The sequence below is a fragment of the Salmo salar genome, chromosome 19, assembly GCF_965601325.2.
Source record: "Salmo salar chromosome 19, fSalSal1, whole genome shotgun sequence".
Classification (NCBI taxonomy): Eukaryota; Metazoa; Chordata; class Actinopteri; order Salmoniformes; family Salmonidae; genus Salmo; species Salmo salar.
In genome coordinates this window covers 82,761,792-82,779,336 of record NC_138309.1, presented here as the reverse complement: position 1 = coordinate 82,779,336, position 17,545 = coordinate 82,761,792, and the positions used below count along the sequence as shown (strand labels likewise).

At 47.7% G+C, this 17,545-nt stretch overlaps 1 protein-coding gene across 1 annotated transcript in view; it reads right to left on the bottom strand.

Annotated features, from left to right (window-relative positions):
• LOC106579676 (reversion-inducing cysteine-rich protein with Kazal motifs) overlaps nucleotides 1-17,545 on the bottom strand; it is a 109,229-nt gene that overhangs the window by 22,642 nt on the left and 69,042 nt on the right. Inside the window, exons 11-15 of the mRNA XM_014159806.3 lie at nucleotides 12,541-12,753; nucleotides 3,494-3,630; nucleotides 3,124-3,264; nucleotides 2,796-2,984; nucleotides 505-627 (exon numbers count right to left, since the gene is read on the bottom strand). Of these exons, the coding sequence (XP_014015281.3) occupies nucleotides 505-627; nucleotides 2,796-2,984; nucleotides 3,124-3,264; nucleotides 3,494-3,630; nucleotides 12,541-12,753 (803 nt within the window). The remainder of the gene's footprint in view (nucleotides 1-504; nucleotides 628-2,795; nucleotides 2,985-3,123; nucleotides 3,265-3,493; nucleotides 3,631-12,540; nucleotides 12,754-17,545) is intronic.

Genomic DNA, 17,545 nt, shown 5'->3' with positions numbered 1-17,545 from the left:
ACATTTTGATAAACTCCCATATCTATTGGGTGAAATACCACAGTGTGCAATCAAGATTTGTGACCTGTTGCCACAAGAAAAGGGCAACCAGTGAAGAACAAACACCACTGTACTGTAAATACAACCCATGATTTATTTTCCCTTTCGTACTTTAACTATTTGCACGTTGTTACAACACTGTACATTTTTTCTTGTTTATTTCACTTTTGTTTATTATATATTTCACTTGCTTTGGCAATGTTAACATATGTTTCCCATGCCAATAAAGCCCTTAAATTGAGAGAGAGAGAGACAAGGAATGGTGAGAAATGCTTTCAGAATCAGGGAGGGGAAAAAAGAAATAAAAATAGTACTGTGCATCAATATTTCAACCCTCACACACACACACACACACACACACACACACACACACACACACACACACACACACACACACACACACACACACACACACACACACACACACACACACACACACACACACACACACACACACACACACACCTGTGAATAGGCTGCGGTCCTCGTCTGAACTTTCAGCACTCAGGCACTGGCGGGTGGAGCAGATGGTTTCTCCAGCGAAGCAGGAGCAGGGGTGGCAGTCCACCTTGAATGACGACCCGTGGTCTGTGGGACAAGAACACATCATCCCTGTGTGAGACCCTGTCTGATTTAATTGGTAATATGGCTGCCAATGTAACTGTTATCTGACACTTTGAATCTTCCTGTCCACAGCAACTCCAGCAGCTGATAAGACTTCAACTATGTGATCTGGGTCACGACACCAATGTAACTGATCAGGTATTGATCCTGGGATGTAACAGATCAGGTATTGATCCTGGGATGTAACAGATCATGTATTGATCCTGGGATGTAACTGATCAGGTATTGACCCTGGGATGTAACTGATCAGGTATTGACCCTGGGATGTAACTGATCAGGTATTGATCCTGGGATGTAACTGATCAGGTATTGACCCTGGGATGTAACAGATCAGGTATTGATCCTGGGATGTAACTGATCTGGTATTGATCCTGGGATGTAACTGATCAGGTATTGATCCTGGGATGTAACTGATCAGGTATTGATCCTGGGATGTAACAGATCAGGTATTGATCCTGGGATGTAACAGATCAGGTATTGATCCTGGGATGTAACAGATCAGGTATTGATCCTGGGATGTAACTGATCAGGTATTGATCCTGAGATGTAACAGATCAGGTTTTGATCCTGAGATGTAACAGATCAGGTTTTGATCCTGAGATGTAACAGATCAGGTATTGATCTAAAGCTGGACTTGTTATCTAAAAAGACACTCTGTTTCACCATGGGCTTTATGTTCTGAACAGCATCACCATCTCTCCCATCTAGTCACTTCTAACAAGGCATCTCTATAGGATGACTTCCTGTCTTAATGCTCTGGCTGTAAGCACTCCAAAGATCCACTCTGCCTGTCAGGCAAACCACATCTGTGTCAAATAAGGCCTAAATGTCTTAGCCCCCTTTTGAACGGAGAGAAAACAACCATAAAAGCAAAAACAATAAACTGATTTAGATTCAAACAAATGTAGTTTCAAAGCTGTAACAAGAAACAATTAGGGAGGAGAAAAGGTGTTATTCTTCTATGTAGATGTGATGAACTGGGAGGCAACATCACAGACAGACAAGGCCATGTGGAGAGAAAGTGGGTGAGTGTGTGTGTGTGTGTGTGTGTGTGTGTGTGTGTGTGTGTGTGTGTGTGTGTGTGTGTGTGTGCGCGCGAGAGAGAGAGAGTTCCTAACCTCCTGCCCAATGTATGACCATATTAGAGACACATATTTCCCTCAGATTACACAGATCCACAAACAATTCGAAAACAAACCCAATTTTGATAAACTCCCATATCTACTGGGTGAAATACCACAGTGTGCCATCAAAGCAGCAAGATTTGTGACCAGTTGCCACAAGAAAAGGGCAACTAGTGAAGAACAAACATCATTGTAAATACAACCCATATTTATTTCCCCTTTTGTACTTTAACCATTTGTACATCATTACAACACTGTATATATACATAATATTACATTTGTAATGTCTTTATTATTTTGGAACTTCTGTGAGTGTAATGTTTACTGTTTATTTTTATTTATTTCACTTTTGTATATTATCTACTTCACTTGCTTTGGCAATGTTAACATATGTTTCCCATGCCAATAAAGCCCATTGAATTGAAAGAGAAAGAGAAAGAGAGAGAGAAAGAGAAAGAGAGAGAGAAAGAGAAAGAGAGAGAGAGAGTGAGAGTGAGACAGAGACAGAGAGAGAGAGAGAGAAAGAGTGAGAGAGAGAGAGAGAGAGAGAGAGAGAGAGAAAGAGAGACTTGCAGCAGGCTCTTTTCAAGTCACAGTAGTTACATTGAGGGTGGGCCAGAGGGAGACCGCAGGAAGGAAATACCAGCGTGTGGTTGGTTGGTTTATTTTTTGGATGAATGTAGTGTTGCCGTGCTGCTAGGGGAAGAAGAAGCGTGGCAGTGATGTTTACACCACAGGAAGCATTTCACAACCAGGCACAACAGTACAAAGGACTCATGCACAGAGCGGGTTCTCTCTCGCTCAAGGACTCATGCACAGAGAGGTCTCTCTCTCTCTCTCTCTCTCTCTCTCTCTCTCTCTCTCTCTCTCTCTCAACATAACAAGATTAATTGATAAGGAAAAACTAAAATAAACTACCGCTCCTTTTCCCTGTTTTGCACATATTGTCTAAAACCGCTGTGAAAACCAGGTGGGTGCTACACACTGCTGGTCAATGAGGCAGCTTACTTTTTCTCTGGCCCCCCACAACGCAGGTCTTGGAGGTGTCGATGCAGGGCATCTCGGCACAGTTATCCAGCCTGCCACTCTGTCCGCAGGTACAAACCTCAAAGCAGCCCGCCTGGCCGTTACGCATGGGCACCTGGATACGGGCATCCACGTGGACCAGGAATTCTGAGGCCTCACCCAGTTTACAGCCTGACACACACACACACACACACACACAGAACACAGTAGTCACACTTTATACGTCTACACATACATACTATGTCTGTACAGTGGACATAGGCTCCCCCTAGGGCTACAGGGAGGTACTGCATGTTCTAGTATACTGTACCAGGTACACATAAGTAAGGCAGGCAGTCCTGTCCAGGCTGGCAGCCCTTCCTGTTCACCTCACACAGGTGGTTGCTGGGACAGGGGTTGGGGTTACACGGGTGGATGACCTCCTCAATGATATTACCCAGGTTGCTAGGAGCTGGAGTGAGGATGGGGAAGAACAACATGTTAAGACTTTTGACAATGAGAAAAGATCTGAGAATCATAATTTCTCCTTGTAGCATTAGACTTCTTGTACGTGTAAATCAACATTCAATGAAATTACTTCAACCCCCCAAAAAATGCAAGAATGAACCACCTCATTGTTTGAATAAGATGTTAATTGTTAATAGTAAGACACACACACACACACACACGTTACCACTCACTGAGGTATCTCTCCAGGGGGATACAGTGTTCAGGGTCGTCTATGGGTGACAGAATCTCACAGATGCGCTCGGCCGTCTGTCCCTCGTAGAAGCGTCTGCGGTCACCACACTGTGTCAGGATGTCCACACAGTCCGACCTGAAGGGGTTTAGACAGAGATACAGGGTTAGGTCAGCGGGCATCCCAACGTTCCAAACTGTTTCAAAATGTCTGATGGCTAAGCAACATTCGAATAAAGCCTGTCAGTAGGAATGTCTGTCTTGATCACATTGACCAGTCCTCCATTTCGTAAAATATTTCGTAAAATACCAAGTCCGTATTATGGCAAGAACAGCTCAAATAAGCAAAGAGCATCATTACTTTAAGACATGAAGGCCAGTCAATCTGGTAAATTTCAAGGAGAGTGATGGAGGGCTGCATCAGATGACCTGGCCTCCACAATCACCCGACCTCAACCCAATTGAGATGGTTTGGAATGAGTTGGACTGCAGAGTGAAGGAAAAGCAGCCAACAAGTGCTTGGACCGCAGAGTGAAGGAAAAGCAGCCAACAAGTGCTCAGCATATGTGGGAACTCCTTCAAGACTGTTGGAAATGCATTCCAGGTGAACCTGGTTGAGAGAATGCCAAGGGTGTGCAAAGCTGTCATCAAGGCAAAAGATGGCTACTTAGAAGAATCTAAAATATATTTTGATTTGTTTAACACTTTTTTGGTTACTACATGATTCCATGTGTGTTATTTCATAGTTTTGATGTCTTCACTATTGTTCTTTAAAACACTTGAATGAGTAGGCGTGTCCAAACTTTTGACTGGTACTGTACATTGGCTGTTACAGCCCTGAGGGCTAGCCTACAGTACAGGTAAACTTCGCTAACACTCTAAACTACTTCATTCAGCCTGACAGAAACCCAGCTGGAATTGCTCTCACTGGAAAAAGCTCCAGTCAAAAGATTTGCTTTCAGTCAAAGGATCTGCTGATAAATGACCTGAGGTGGGGTAGTGAGTTAAGCCTTGCAGAAACCACAAAATCCTCCCTTGGATTAGTATGTCTATGTGTTGTCACGTCCAGGTGTTGTCACGTCTACGTGTTGTCACGTCTACGTGTTGTCACGCCTACGTGTTGTCACGCCTACGTGTTGTCACGCCTACGTGTTGTCACGCCTACGTGTTGTCTACGTGTTGTCACGTCTACGTGTTGTCACGCCTACGTGTTGTCACGTCCACGTGTTGTCGGACGTGACAACACGTAGACAACACGTGTTGTCACGCCTACGTGTTGTCACGCCTACGTGTTGTCACGCCCACGTGTTGTCACGTCCACGTGTTGTCTACGTGTTGTCACGCCTACGTGTTGTCACGCCTACGTGTTGTCACGCCTACGTGTTGTCACGTCCACGTGTTGTCACGTCCACGTGTTGTCACGCCTACGTGTTGTCACGCCTACGTGTTGTCACGTCCACGTGTTGTCACGCCCACGTGTTGTCACGCCCACGTGTTGTCACGCCCACGTGTTGTCACGCCCACGTGTTGTCACGCCCACGTGTTGTCACGTCCACGTGTTGTCACGTCCACGTGTTGTCACGCCTACGTGTTGTCATGTCCACGTGTTGTCATGTCCACGTGTTGTCACGCCTACGTGTTGTCACGCCTACGTGTTGTCACGCCTACGTGTTGTCACGTCCACGTGTTGTCACGTCCACGTGTTGTCACGTCCACGTGTTGTCATGTCTACGTGTTGTCATGCCTACGTGTTGTCTACGTGTTGTCACGCCTACGTGTTGTCACGCCTACGTGTTGTCACGTCCACGTGTTGTCACGCCCACGTGTTGTCACGCCCACGTGTTGTCACGCCCACGTGTTGTCACGCCCACGTGTTGTCACGTCCACGTGTTGTCACGTCCACGTGTTGTCTACGTGTTGTCATGCCTACCTGTTGTCACGTCCACGTGTTGTCACGTCCACGTGTTGTCACGCCTACGTGTTGTCACGCCTACGTGTTGTCACGCCTACGTGTTGTCACGTCCACGTGTTGTCACGTCCACGTGTTGTCACGCCCATGTGTTGTCACGTCCACGTGTTGTCATGGCTACGTGTTGTCTACATGTTGTCATGTCTACGTGTTGTCACGTCCACGTGTTGTCACGTCCACGTGTTGTCACGTCCACGTGTTGTCATGGCTACGTGTTGTCATGGCTACGTGTTGTCTACGTGTTGTCACGTCTACGTGTTGTCACGTCTACGTGTTGTCATGTCCACGTGTTGTCATGTCCACGTGTTGTCATGCCTACGTGTTGTCATGCCTACGTGTTGTCTACGTGTTGTCACGCCTACGTGTTGTCATGTCTACGTGTTGTCACATCTACGTGTTGTCACGTCTACGTGTTGTCTACGTGTTGTCATGTCTACGTGTTGTCATGTCCACGTGTTGTCATGCCTACGTGTTGTCTACGTGTTGTCACGTCTACGTGTTGTCATGCCTACGTGTTGTCTACGTGTTGTCACGTCTACGTGTTGTCACGCCTACGTGTTGTCACGCCTACGTGTTGTCACGTCTACGTGTTGTCACGTCTACGTGTTGTCACGCCCACGTGTTGTCACGTCCACGTGTTGTCACGGCTACGTGTTGTCACGTCCACGTGTTGTCACGTCTACGTGTTGTCACGCCTACGTGTTGTCACGCCTACGTGTTGTCACGCCTACGTGTTGTCACGTCTACGTGTTGTCACGTCTACGTGTTGTCACGCCTACGTGTTGTCACGTCCACGTGTTGTCACGCCTACGTGTTGTCACGCCTACGTGTTGTCTACGTGTTGTCACGTCTACGTGTTGTCACGCCTACGTGTTGTCATGCCTACGTGTTGTCTACGTGTTGTCATGCCTACGTTTTGTCTACGTGTTGTCAAGTCTACGTGTTGTCACGTCTACGTGTTGTCACGCCCACGTGTTGTCACGTCCACGTGTTGTCACGTCCACGTGTTGTCTACGTGTTGTCACGCCTACGTGTTGTCACGCCTACGTGTTGTCACGCCTACGTGTTGTCACGTCCACGTGTTGTCACGTCCACGTGTTGTCACGCCCACGTGTTGTCACGTCCACGTGTTGTCACGCCTACGTGTTGTCACGCCTACGTGTTGTCACGCCTACGTGTTGTCACGTCCACGTGTTGTCACGTCCACGTGTTGTCACGTCCACGTGTTGTCACGCCTACGTGTTGTCACGTCCACGTGTTGTCACGGCTACGTGTTGTCACGTCTACGTGTTGTCACGTCCACGTGTTGTCACGGCTACGTGTTGTCATGGCTACGTGTTGTCTACGTGTTGTCACGTCTACGTGTTGTCACGCCTATGTGTTGTCACTCCTACGTGTTGTCACGCCCACGTGTTGTCACGTCCACGTGTTGTCATGTTCACGTGTTGTCATGTCTACGTGTTGTCATGACTACGTGTTGTCTACGTGTTGTCATGCCTATGTGTTGTCACGTCCACGTGTTGTCACGCCCACGTGTTGTCACGCCTACGTGTTGTCACGTCCACGTGTTGTCACGTCCACGTGTTGTCATGTCTACGTGTTGTCATGCCTACGTGTTGTCTACGTGTTGTCACGCCTACGTGTTGTCACGTCCACGTGTTGTCACGCCCACGTGTTGTCACGCCTACGTGTTGTCACGTCCACGTGTTGTCACGCCCACGTGTTGTCATGCCTACGTGTTGTCACGCCCACGTGTTGTCATGCCTACGTGTTGTCACGCCTACGTGTTGTCACGCCTACGTGTTGTCACGTCCACGTGTTGTCACGCCTACGTGTTGTCACGCCCATGTGTTGTCACGTCCACGTGTTGTCATGGCTACGTGTTGTCTACGTGTTGTCATGTCTACGTGTTGTCACGTCCACGTGTTGTCACGTCTACGTGTTGTCACGTCCACGTGTTGTCACGGCTACGTGTTGTCATGGCTACGTGTTGTCTACGTGTTGTCACGTCTACGTGTTGTCACGTCTACGTGTTGTCACGTCTACGTGTTGTCATGTCCACGTGTTGTCATGCCTACGTGTTGTCTACGTGTTGTCACGTCTACGTATTGTCACGCCTACGTGTTGTCATGTCTACGTGTTGTCATGTCCACGTGTTGTCATGCCTACGTGTTGTCTACGTGTTGTCACGTCTACGTGTTGTCATGCCTACGTGTTGTCTACGTGTTGTCACGCCTACGTGTTGTCATGTCTACGTGTTGTCACGCCTACGTGTTGTCATGTCTACGTGTTGTCACGTCCACGTGTTGTCACGGCTACGTGTTGTCATGGCTACGTGTTGTCATGTCTACGTGTTGTCACGTCCACTTGTTGTCACGTCTACGTGTTGTCACGTCTACGTGTTGTCACGCCTATGTGTTATCACGCCTATGTGTTGTCACGCCTATGTGTTGTCACGCCTACGTGTTGTCACGCCTATGTGTTGTCACGCCTACGTGTTGTCACGCCTACGTGTTGTCACGTCCACGTGTTGTCACGGCTACGTGTTGTCATGGCTACGTGTTGTCTACGTGTTGTCATGTCTACGTGTTGTCACGTCCACGTGTTGTCACGGCTACGTGTTGTCATGGCTACGTGTTGTCTACGTGTTGTCACGTCTACGTGTTGTCACGTCTACGTGTTGTCATGTCCACGTGTTGTCATGCCTACGTGTTGTCTACGTGTTGTCACGTCTACGTATTGTCACGCCTACGTGTTGTCATGTCTACGTGTTGTCACGTCCACGTGTTGTCATGCCTACGTGTTGTCTACGTGTTGTCACGTCTACGTGTTGTCATGCCTACGTGTTGTCTACGTGTTGTCACGCCTACGTGTTGTCATGTCTACGTGTTGTCACGCCTACGTGTTGTCATGTCTACGTGTTGTCACGTCCACGTGTTGTCACGGCTACGTGTTGTCATGGCTACGTGTTGTCTACGTGTTGTCATGTCTACGTGTTGTCACGTCCACGTGTTGTCACGTCTACGTGTTGTCACGTCTACGTGTTGTCACGCCTACGTGTTGTCACGCCTATGTGTTGTCACGCCTACGTGTTGTCACGCCTATGTGTTGTCACGCCTACGTGTTGTCACGCCTACGTGTTGTCACGCCTACGTGTTGTCATGTCCACGTGTTGTCTACGTGTTGTCACGCCTACGTGTTGTCACGCCTACGTGTTGTCACGCCCACGTGTTGTCACGTCCACGTGTTGTCTACGTGTTGTCATGCCTACGTGTTGTCACGCCTACGTGTTGTCACGTCCACGTGTTGTCACGTCCACGTGTTGTCACGTCCACGTGTTGTCACGCCTACGTGTTGTCACGTCCACGTGTTGTCACGTCCACGTGTTGTCACGGCTACGTGTTGTCACGGCTACGTGTTGTCTACGTGTTGTCACGTCTACGTGTTGTCACGTCCACGTGTTGTCACGTCTACGTGTTGTCACGTCCACGTGTTGTCACGGCTACGTGTTGTCTACGTGTTGTCACGTCTACGTGTTGTCACGTCTACGTGTTGTCACGCCTATGTGTTGTCACTCCTACGTGTTGTCACGCCCACGTGTTGTCATGTCCACGTGTTGTCATGTTCACGTGTTGTCATGTCTACGTGTTGTCATGCCTACGTGTTGTCTACGTGTTGTCATGCCTACGTGTTGTCACGTCCACGTGTTGTCACGCCCACGTGTTGTCACGCCTACGTGTTGTCAAGTCCACGTGTTGTCACGTCCACGTGTTGTCATGTCTACGTGTTGTCATGCCTACGTGTTGTCTACGTGTTGTCACGCCTACGTGTTGTCACGTCCATGTGTTGTCACGCCCACGTGTTGTCACGCCTACGTGTTGTCACGCCTACGTGTTGTCACGTCCACGTGTTGTCACGCCCACGTGCTGTCACGCCTACGTGTTGTCACGTCCACGTGTTGTCACGCCTACGTGTTGTCACGCCCATGTGTTGTCACGCCCACGTGTTGTCACGTCCACGTGTTGCCTACGTGTTGTCATGTCTACGTGTTGTCACGTCTACGTGTTGTCACGTCTACGTGTTGTCACGTCCACGTGTTGTCATGTCCACGTGTTGTCATGCCTACGTGTTGTCTACGTGTTGTCACGTCTACGTGTTGTCACGCCTACGTGTTGTCACGCCTACGTGTTGTCATGTCCACGTGTTGTCATGCCTACGTGTTGTCTACGTGTTGTCACGTCTACGTGTTGTCATGCCTACGTGTTGTCTACGTGTTGTCACGCCTACGTGTTGTCTACGTGTTGTCACGTCTACGTGTTGTCACGCCTACGTGTTGTCATGTCTACGTGTTGTCACGCCTACGTGTTGTCATGTCTACGTGTTGTCACGCCTACGTGTTGTCACGCCCATGTGTTGTCACGTCCACGTGTTGTCACGTCCACGTGTTGTCACGGCTACGTGTTGTCATGGCTACGTGTTGTCTACGTGTTGTCATGTCTACGTGTTGTCACGTCCACGTGTTGTCACGTCTACGTGTTGTCACGTCTACGTGTTGTCACGCCTACGTGTTGTCACGCCTATGTGTTGTCACGCCTACGTGTTGTCACGCCTATGTGTTGTCATGTCCACGTGTTGTCACGCCTACGTGTTGTCTACGTGTTGTCACGTCTACGTGTTGTCACGCCTACGTGTTGTCACGTCCAAGTGTTGTCACGGCTACCGTTTGTCATGGCTACGTGTTGTCTACGTGTTGTCATGTCTACGTGTTGTCACGTCCACGTGTTGTCACGCCTACGTGTTGTCACGCCTACGTGTTGTCACGCCTACGTGTTGTCACGTCTACGTGTTGTCACGTTGTCACGCCTACGTGTTGTCACGTCCACGTGTTGTCACGCCCACGTGTTGTCACGCCTACGTGTTGTCACGCCCACGTGTTGTCACGTCCACGTGTTGTCACGTCCACGTGTTGTCACGTCCACATGTTGTCACGCCCACGTGTTGTCACGTCCACGTGTTGTCACGCCCACGTGTTGTCACGTCCACGTGTTGTCTACGTGTTGTCACGCCTACGTGTTGTCACGCCTACGTGTTGTCACGTCCACGTGTTGTCACGTCCACGTGTTGTCACGTCCACGTGTTGTCACGTCCACGTGTTGTCACGTCTACGTGTTGTCATGCCTACGTGTTGTCTACGTGTTGTCACGCCTACGTGTTGTCACGTCCACGTGTTGTCACGCCCACGTGTTGTCACGTCCACGTGTTGTCACGTCCACGTGTTGTCTACGTGTTGTCATGCCTACCTGTTGTCACGTCCACGTGTTGTCACGTCCACGTGTTGTCACGCCTACGTGTTGTCACGCCTACGTGTTGTCACGTCCACGTGTTGTCACGTCCACGTGTTGTCACGCCCACGTGTTGTCACGTCCACGTGTTGTCATGGCTACGTGTTGTCTACATGTTGTCACGTCTACGTGTTGTCACGTCCACGTGTTGTCACGTCCACGTGTTGTCATGGCTACGTGTTGTCATGGCTACGTGTTGTCTACGTGTTGTCACGTCTACGTGTTGTCACGTCTACGTGTTGTCATGTCCACGTGTTGTCATGTCCACGTGTTGTCATGCCTACGTGTTGTCATGCCTACGTGTTGTCTACGTGTTGTCACGCCTACGTGTTGTCACGCCTACGTGTTGTCACGTCTACGTGTTGTCACGTCTACGTGTTGTCACGTCTACGTGTTGTCTACGTGTTGTCATGTCTACGTGTTGTCATGTCCACGTGTTGTCATGCCTACGTGTTGTCTACGTGTTGTCACGTCTACGTGTTATCATGCCTACGTGTTGTCTACGTGTTGTCACGTCTACGTGTTGTCACACCATCGTGTTGTCACGTCTACGTGTTGTCATGTCTACGTGTTGTCACGCCCACGTGTTGTCACGTCCACGTGTTGTCACGTCCACGTGTTGTCACGTCTACGTGTTGTCACGCCTACGTGTTGTCACGCCTACGTGTTGTCACGTCTACGTGTTGTCACGCCTACGTGTTGTCACGCCTACGTGTTGTCACGTCCACGTGTTGTCACGCCTACGTGTTGTCACGCCTACGTGTTGTCATGCCTACGTGTTGTCATGCCTACGTGTTGTCTACGTGTTGTCACGTCTACGTGTTGTCACGCCTACGTGTTGTCATGCCTACGTGTTGTCTACGTGTTGTCATGCCTACGTGTTGTCTACGTGTTGTCACGTCTACGTGTTGTCACGTCTACGTGTTGTCACGCCTACGTGTTGTCACGCCTACGTGTTGTCACGCCTACGTGTTGTCAGCTGAATCCTCTAAGAGACCACCTGTAATTGATTCATGTAGTTTTTAGGTTCCAGCTGGGTCTTTGGGCGGTCGTTTCCCGAGGGATGCTTTTTACTGTGACCACGGGAGTCTACTGCAGGTGAAGGTGGGATGCTGTATGTACTTATTTCACTTTATTACCTTTATCTAACCAGGTCGGTGATTGAGGAAACAGTCTATTTTACAGTAACGCCCTGTAAAGGCAGGATGAATGGTACAGCAATAGCAGCAGTACCACATTAAGCCTATACCTGGACTAACAATCACTTTCAATGGAGAATCTCTATTGGACTCCTCTTAATTCAATCATAGGCTTAATCTCTGGGAAACTAGCTCAAAGTCAGACTAAATACTTGAACCTTTTACTGCAGTGGGCTAAATCAGTCACACAGAGTGATTCTTGGAAGTCTTAAACAAATCTACTTTGAAACAAAAGTATCCACCTCACACACATGATTATTGGCTTAAACAAAGACACCTGTACCATGTCAGATATACAGTTGAAATATATTCCATTTTGAGTTTACATCCCAATAATAAATGTTATAGACATCACAGGAGACTAAAATATAACAAAACCATTTGACATAGATACATCGGATTTTCGGTAATGAAAAATAAAAAAATGTTTAGGAAATGCTGAAAAATATGAATAACATTCCACCTATGAGGCCACTAGGTCGTTTGACTGCAGAGAGAGGGCTACGTCAAATAACAGAATGAAAATATTGGCTACCTACTTGCAGATGACGCTGCCGCGGGACTTGCTGTAGCAGGGTTTGATCTGCAGGGCGCAGGCCACAGCCTTCCACATCTCCGGACGACACTTCCTGATGTCCAGGACGGGGATGTTCATAAAGGGCATCTTGATCGTCCCATTGGACCACAGCTTGATGTCATTCATGGCGCCTTGGTCTGATTGGACGTTACAGCTACGGAACAGCTCTGTGGGCCTAGAGTTAATATGACAAGAGAGAGACATGATAGAATTAGCAGGTGTACCCAATAGCTATGTACCTATCAACATTTGATAGAAATGTGCACACAACAGAAACCCAAATGGAGTCGAATGAAGATTGCAGTGTGGAAGATGTATAATTGCTCCCATCTGTCACATGACTTGTGTTAGCTTCCATAAAAGCTTTAAACTGGAAGTGAGCATGTTCAAAGTTCAGATTTTTTTTTAAATAAACACTTTGAAACTATAATAACAATCTCAGTAACGGTAACAGATAGGTTGTTCTTGCTTTGACTGATACGTGGTTGTTTATCTACTTCAGTTGAATGACTGTAAGTCACTCTGGAGAAGAGCGTCGGCTAACTAACCAACATGGAAACGGAAACATTTTTTTGGGGGGAAGGGTGAAAGGTAGCCTAGACTCGAGGTTACCACGAGGACACAAAGTGAATCTTAGTACAGAAACTCATAGTACACTAAAACACTACACACAAAACTGTTTCTCTCTGTCTAATGAGACACAAGACTCTCTCTCTGTCTAAGGAAATGCACATTCACTCTGCCTTGCGTGTCCAGATGTCGTCTTCACAGCTCAACACCACATGGATGTGGCTGAGGTGATGTCAGAAGGAGGCCTGCCAGATGGCCCCTGTTTACTACTGCAGAAACATCCCAGAGACCAATGACCAATGGCTGAGAGGGACTACTTCCTGAGGAAACCTGTTGCCGGGTTGGAGGAAGTGTATTTCATGATTGGTATGTTTCACTGGGGGGTACTTCAGGGGTTAATGTTAGATGTGGTTGAGTGCTGATATTCAGTCAGTGGTTGATTTGTTAACTTTACAGCCTTTAAAATATCCCACTGGCCACTCCTGTGTCTGTGTTCTTGTTTACTTAACTTATCAGGACACCAATGTCCTAACAATTCACCGCAATGTCCTAACAATTCACCATAATGTCCTAACAATTCACCCCAATGTCCTAACAATTCACTCCTAACAATCCACCCCAATGTCCTAACAATGTCCTAACAATCCACCCTAATGTCCTAACAATCCACCCCAATGTCCTAACAATCCACCCCAATGTCTCAACAATTCACCCCAATGTCCTAACAATCCACCCCAATGTCCTAACAATCCACCCCAATGTCCTAACAATCCACCCCAATGTCCTAACAATCCACCCCAATGTCCTAACAATCCACCCCAATGTCCTAACAATCCACCCCAATGTCCTAACAATTTACCATAATGTCCTAATAATTCACCCCAATATCCTGACAAGGAAGGAAAACAGTAACTTTTTTGAAAAGTCAGGATTTGTTTAATGTCCTGAATTTGTTCAAATGCTATTCTAAGCTTAAGGTTAAGGTTAAGGTTAAGGTTCGGTTAAGGGTAAGGTTTAACGATTAGGGAAAATTAGATCAAACATGTTTACTCCCCAAAAAGTTCTGACATTCCAAGAAAATGAAGCTGTGTGTGTGTGTGTGTGTGTGTGTGTGTGTGTGTGTGTGTGTGTGTGTGTGTGTGTGTGCGCATGCGTGTGTGTCAGGGGAGAGGGGAAGGAAAGTGAGGTCTTGGCCACAGGCAGAGGGATCACAGCCTTGCCTTAGCTCCAGGTCATGAACCAAGCGTGACCATATGCAAGGGTAGTGGTCACAGTGGGTTTCCACTCCACCCCAAAAATAAACCTAGTGTCCCTCTCTTTCTACTCTCTGTCTCCTCTCTTTTCTGTCTCTCTACACATTGACCCACATTAAAATGGCTAGTAAAGTAGCTTCAGTTAAAACAATGATATTTAGGATAGTTATTTATTCAAATCGATTAAATTTTCACCAAGCAGGGTATTATATTTCGTGCATGTTAAAAATAGACATGGTGTGTATGGTTTCCATACTTTCAGGAACCCACATTCAACTTCAGCCTTCTTCATCAACCAGAATGAGAAGAGGTTTATCTGTGTAGTTACAGGGTCAGCTTTGTTAAATACATCCCTGGGTTTGTATACGTTACCTCTTTCCGCCCACTCTTATCCTCCCTCTCTTTTTCTCAGCCCTCCTCTCCCACTATTCTCTCAGAATGATCGGCATGTGGATTGAGACTTCCTGCCTTGGACCTTGGTGAGCCCTGGACCATGACAAGAGTTGCATATTGTCCGGACGGGACGGGACGGGACGGGACGGGACGGGACGGGACGGGACAGACAGACAGACAGACAGACAGACAGACAGACAGACAGACAGACAGACAGACAGACAGACAGACAGACAGACAGACAGACAGACAGACAGACAGACAGACAGACAGACAGACAGACAGACAGACAGACAGACAGACAGACAGACAGACAGACAGACAGACAGACCTGCTCTAAAGCAGTCAGGGAGATATCACTGAGACACAGAACAGCCTCATCAGAGCCTTAGAACTGCTAGGCAACAGGATGTGCCCCTGTAATCTCCATATGACCAGTCAACAGGATATTGCCCCTGTAATCTCCATATGACCAGTCAACAGGATGGTGCCACTGTAATCTCCATACGACCTGGCTGGGGAGTGTATTTATGTCGCGGACACAGAGACCCAGGCCCCTGGGGTGTGGCACTCAGGGCCCACTGACAGTGCTCAGCGCTGGCGTAGCAACACAGCGCCGCAGGATTCTCAGTACTTTGGAGATCCCTATCCCCTTTGCCTCTAGCCCTGTTTGTCTTCCATAGTGTGGCCGGGGCCCCCCCACGATGCTTGTCACCCCAGCTTTTGAACCCCTCAGGGAGGAAGGCTCTCCTTACGCTGGCCCCTGGGACTCCTTCAAAGGAAATGAGAGACAGAATTTGTTTGTCTGAACTCGGTGTCTTCATCATCCTTCTCCAATGAAAAATAATACATGGAATACTTGGGATTGTTTTCAAACATTCTCTACAAGGGTCTAGCATGAAAAGATTCTGGGACATTTTAGGGTTTGATTACTGCTGAGCTGCAATTCAAAAGTAAATACTGTATGTTTTCTGATCATCTTGACATTATGGTTATCATCATTACTGAACAACACGATACCTTACAGTCAACAGACAAAGATACAGACATATATCATACACATAGAGAGGTCATAGAGAAGTCATAGAGAGTTCATAGAGAGGTCATAAAGAGGTCAAAGAGAGGTCATGGAGAAATCAAAGAGAGGTCGAGAGATGTCAAAGAGAGGTCAAAGAGAGGTCATAGAGAGGTCGACAGATGAGATTATGTTTGAGTCTGTAGCCCATGATGATGTCACGTCCTTTAGATCCCCTACTGTCCAATCAGATATTTTCTCTGTCCTTGACTACAGCCTGGAAAATCAACGCTTTTGAAACTTGACAAAGTTAATGTCGGGTGGCTTGTGGTGAAATGTAGCTTTGTGGACAGTGCTTGATGGGGATGAGTCCACAGGCGGGGAGCATTCTGTTGAACTGTGTGTGTTTGTGTGGGTTCGCCGGCTGGGCTTTGATAGCGTCAAGCATGGGTCTGCTGGCCACATGCCAGACCAGGATGCAGCAAGCTGTGACACGGCTGGCCTCCAAGGTCAAATGCAAACACCATAAACTACAGTATAATGGCACACACACATACACACACATCACTATCCCTTTCTCTCTCCTTCTTTCTCTGTGACCTCTAAACAACCTAGAGTACACCACAACACACATCAGTCACAGAGCCATCAGTCACAGAGCCATCAGTCACAGAGCCATCAGTCACAGAGCCTATAGTACACTCTTAGCACATTTTTTTTCTATCTAGAACCCAAAAGGGTTCTTCGGCTGTTACCATAGGAGAACCCTTTGAATAACCATTTTTGATTCCAGGTAGAACCCTTTTGGTTCCATGTAGAATCCTTTCCCCAGACGGTTCTATATGGAACCCCAAATAATTAAACCTAGGGCTGTTACGGTGACAGTATTACCGCCACACCGGCGGTCACGAGTCATGAAAGTAGTCAAATTCCACATGTATTTATTTATTTTATTTCACCTTCATTTAACCAGGTAGGCTAGTTGAGAACAAGTTCTCATTTGCAACTGCGACCTGGCCAAGATAAAGCAAAGCAGTTCGACACATATAACAACACAGAGTCACACATGGAATAAACAAACATACAATCAATAATATAGTAGAAAAATCTATATACAGCATGTGCAAATGAGGTAGGATAAGAGAGGCAAGGCAATAAATAGGTCTTGGGGGTGCAGTAATTACAATATAGCAATTAAACATTGGGATGGTAGGATGTGCAGAAGATGAATGTGCAAGTACAGATACTGGGGTGCAAAGGAGCAAGATAAATAAATAAATAAATACAGTATGGGGATGAGGTAGGTAGATTGGATGGGCTATTTACAGATGGGCTATGTACAGGTGCAGTGATCTGTGAGCTGCTCTGACAGCTGGTGCTTAAAGCTAGTGAGGGAGATAAGTGTTTCCAGTTTCAGAGATTTTTGCAGTTCGTTCCAGTCATTGGCAGCAGAGAACTGGAAGGAGAGGCGGCCAAAGGAAGAATTATCTTTGGGGGTGACCAGTGAGATATACCTGCTGGAGCGCGTGCTACGGGTGGGTGCTGCTATGGTGACCAGTGAGCTGAGATAAGGCGGGGCTTTATCTAGCAGAGACTTGTAAATGACCTGGAGCCAGTGGGTTTGGCGACGGGTATGGCGCGAGGGCCAGCCAACGAGAGCCAACGAGAGCATACAGTCACGGTAATTAGGCTTCTCCAAGCTCTGATGCTGCTGATGGTCATTAGTAGCCTCCAAA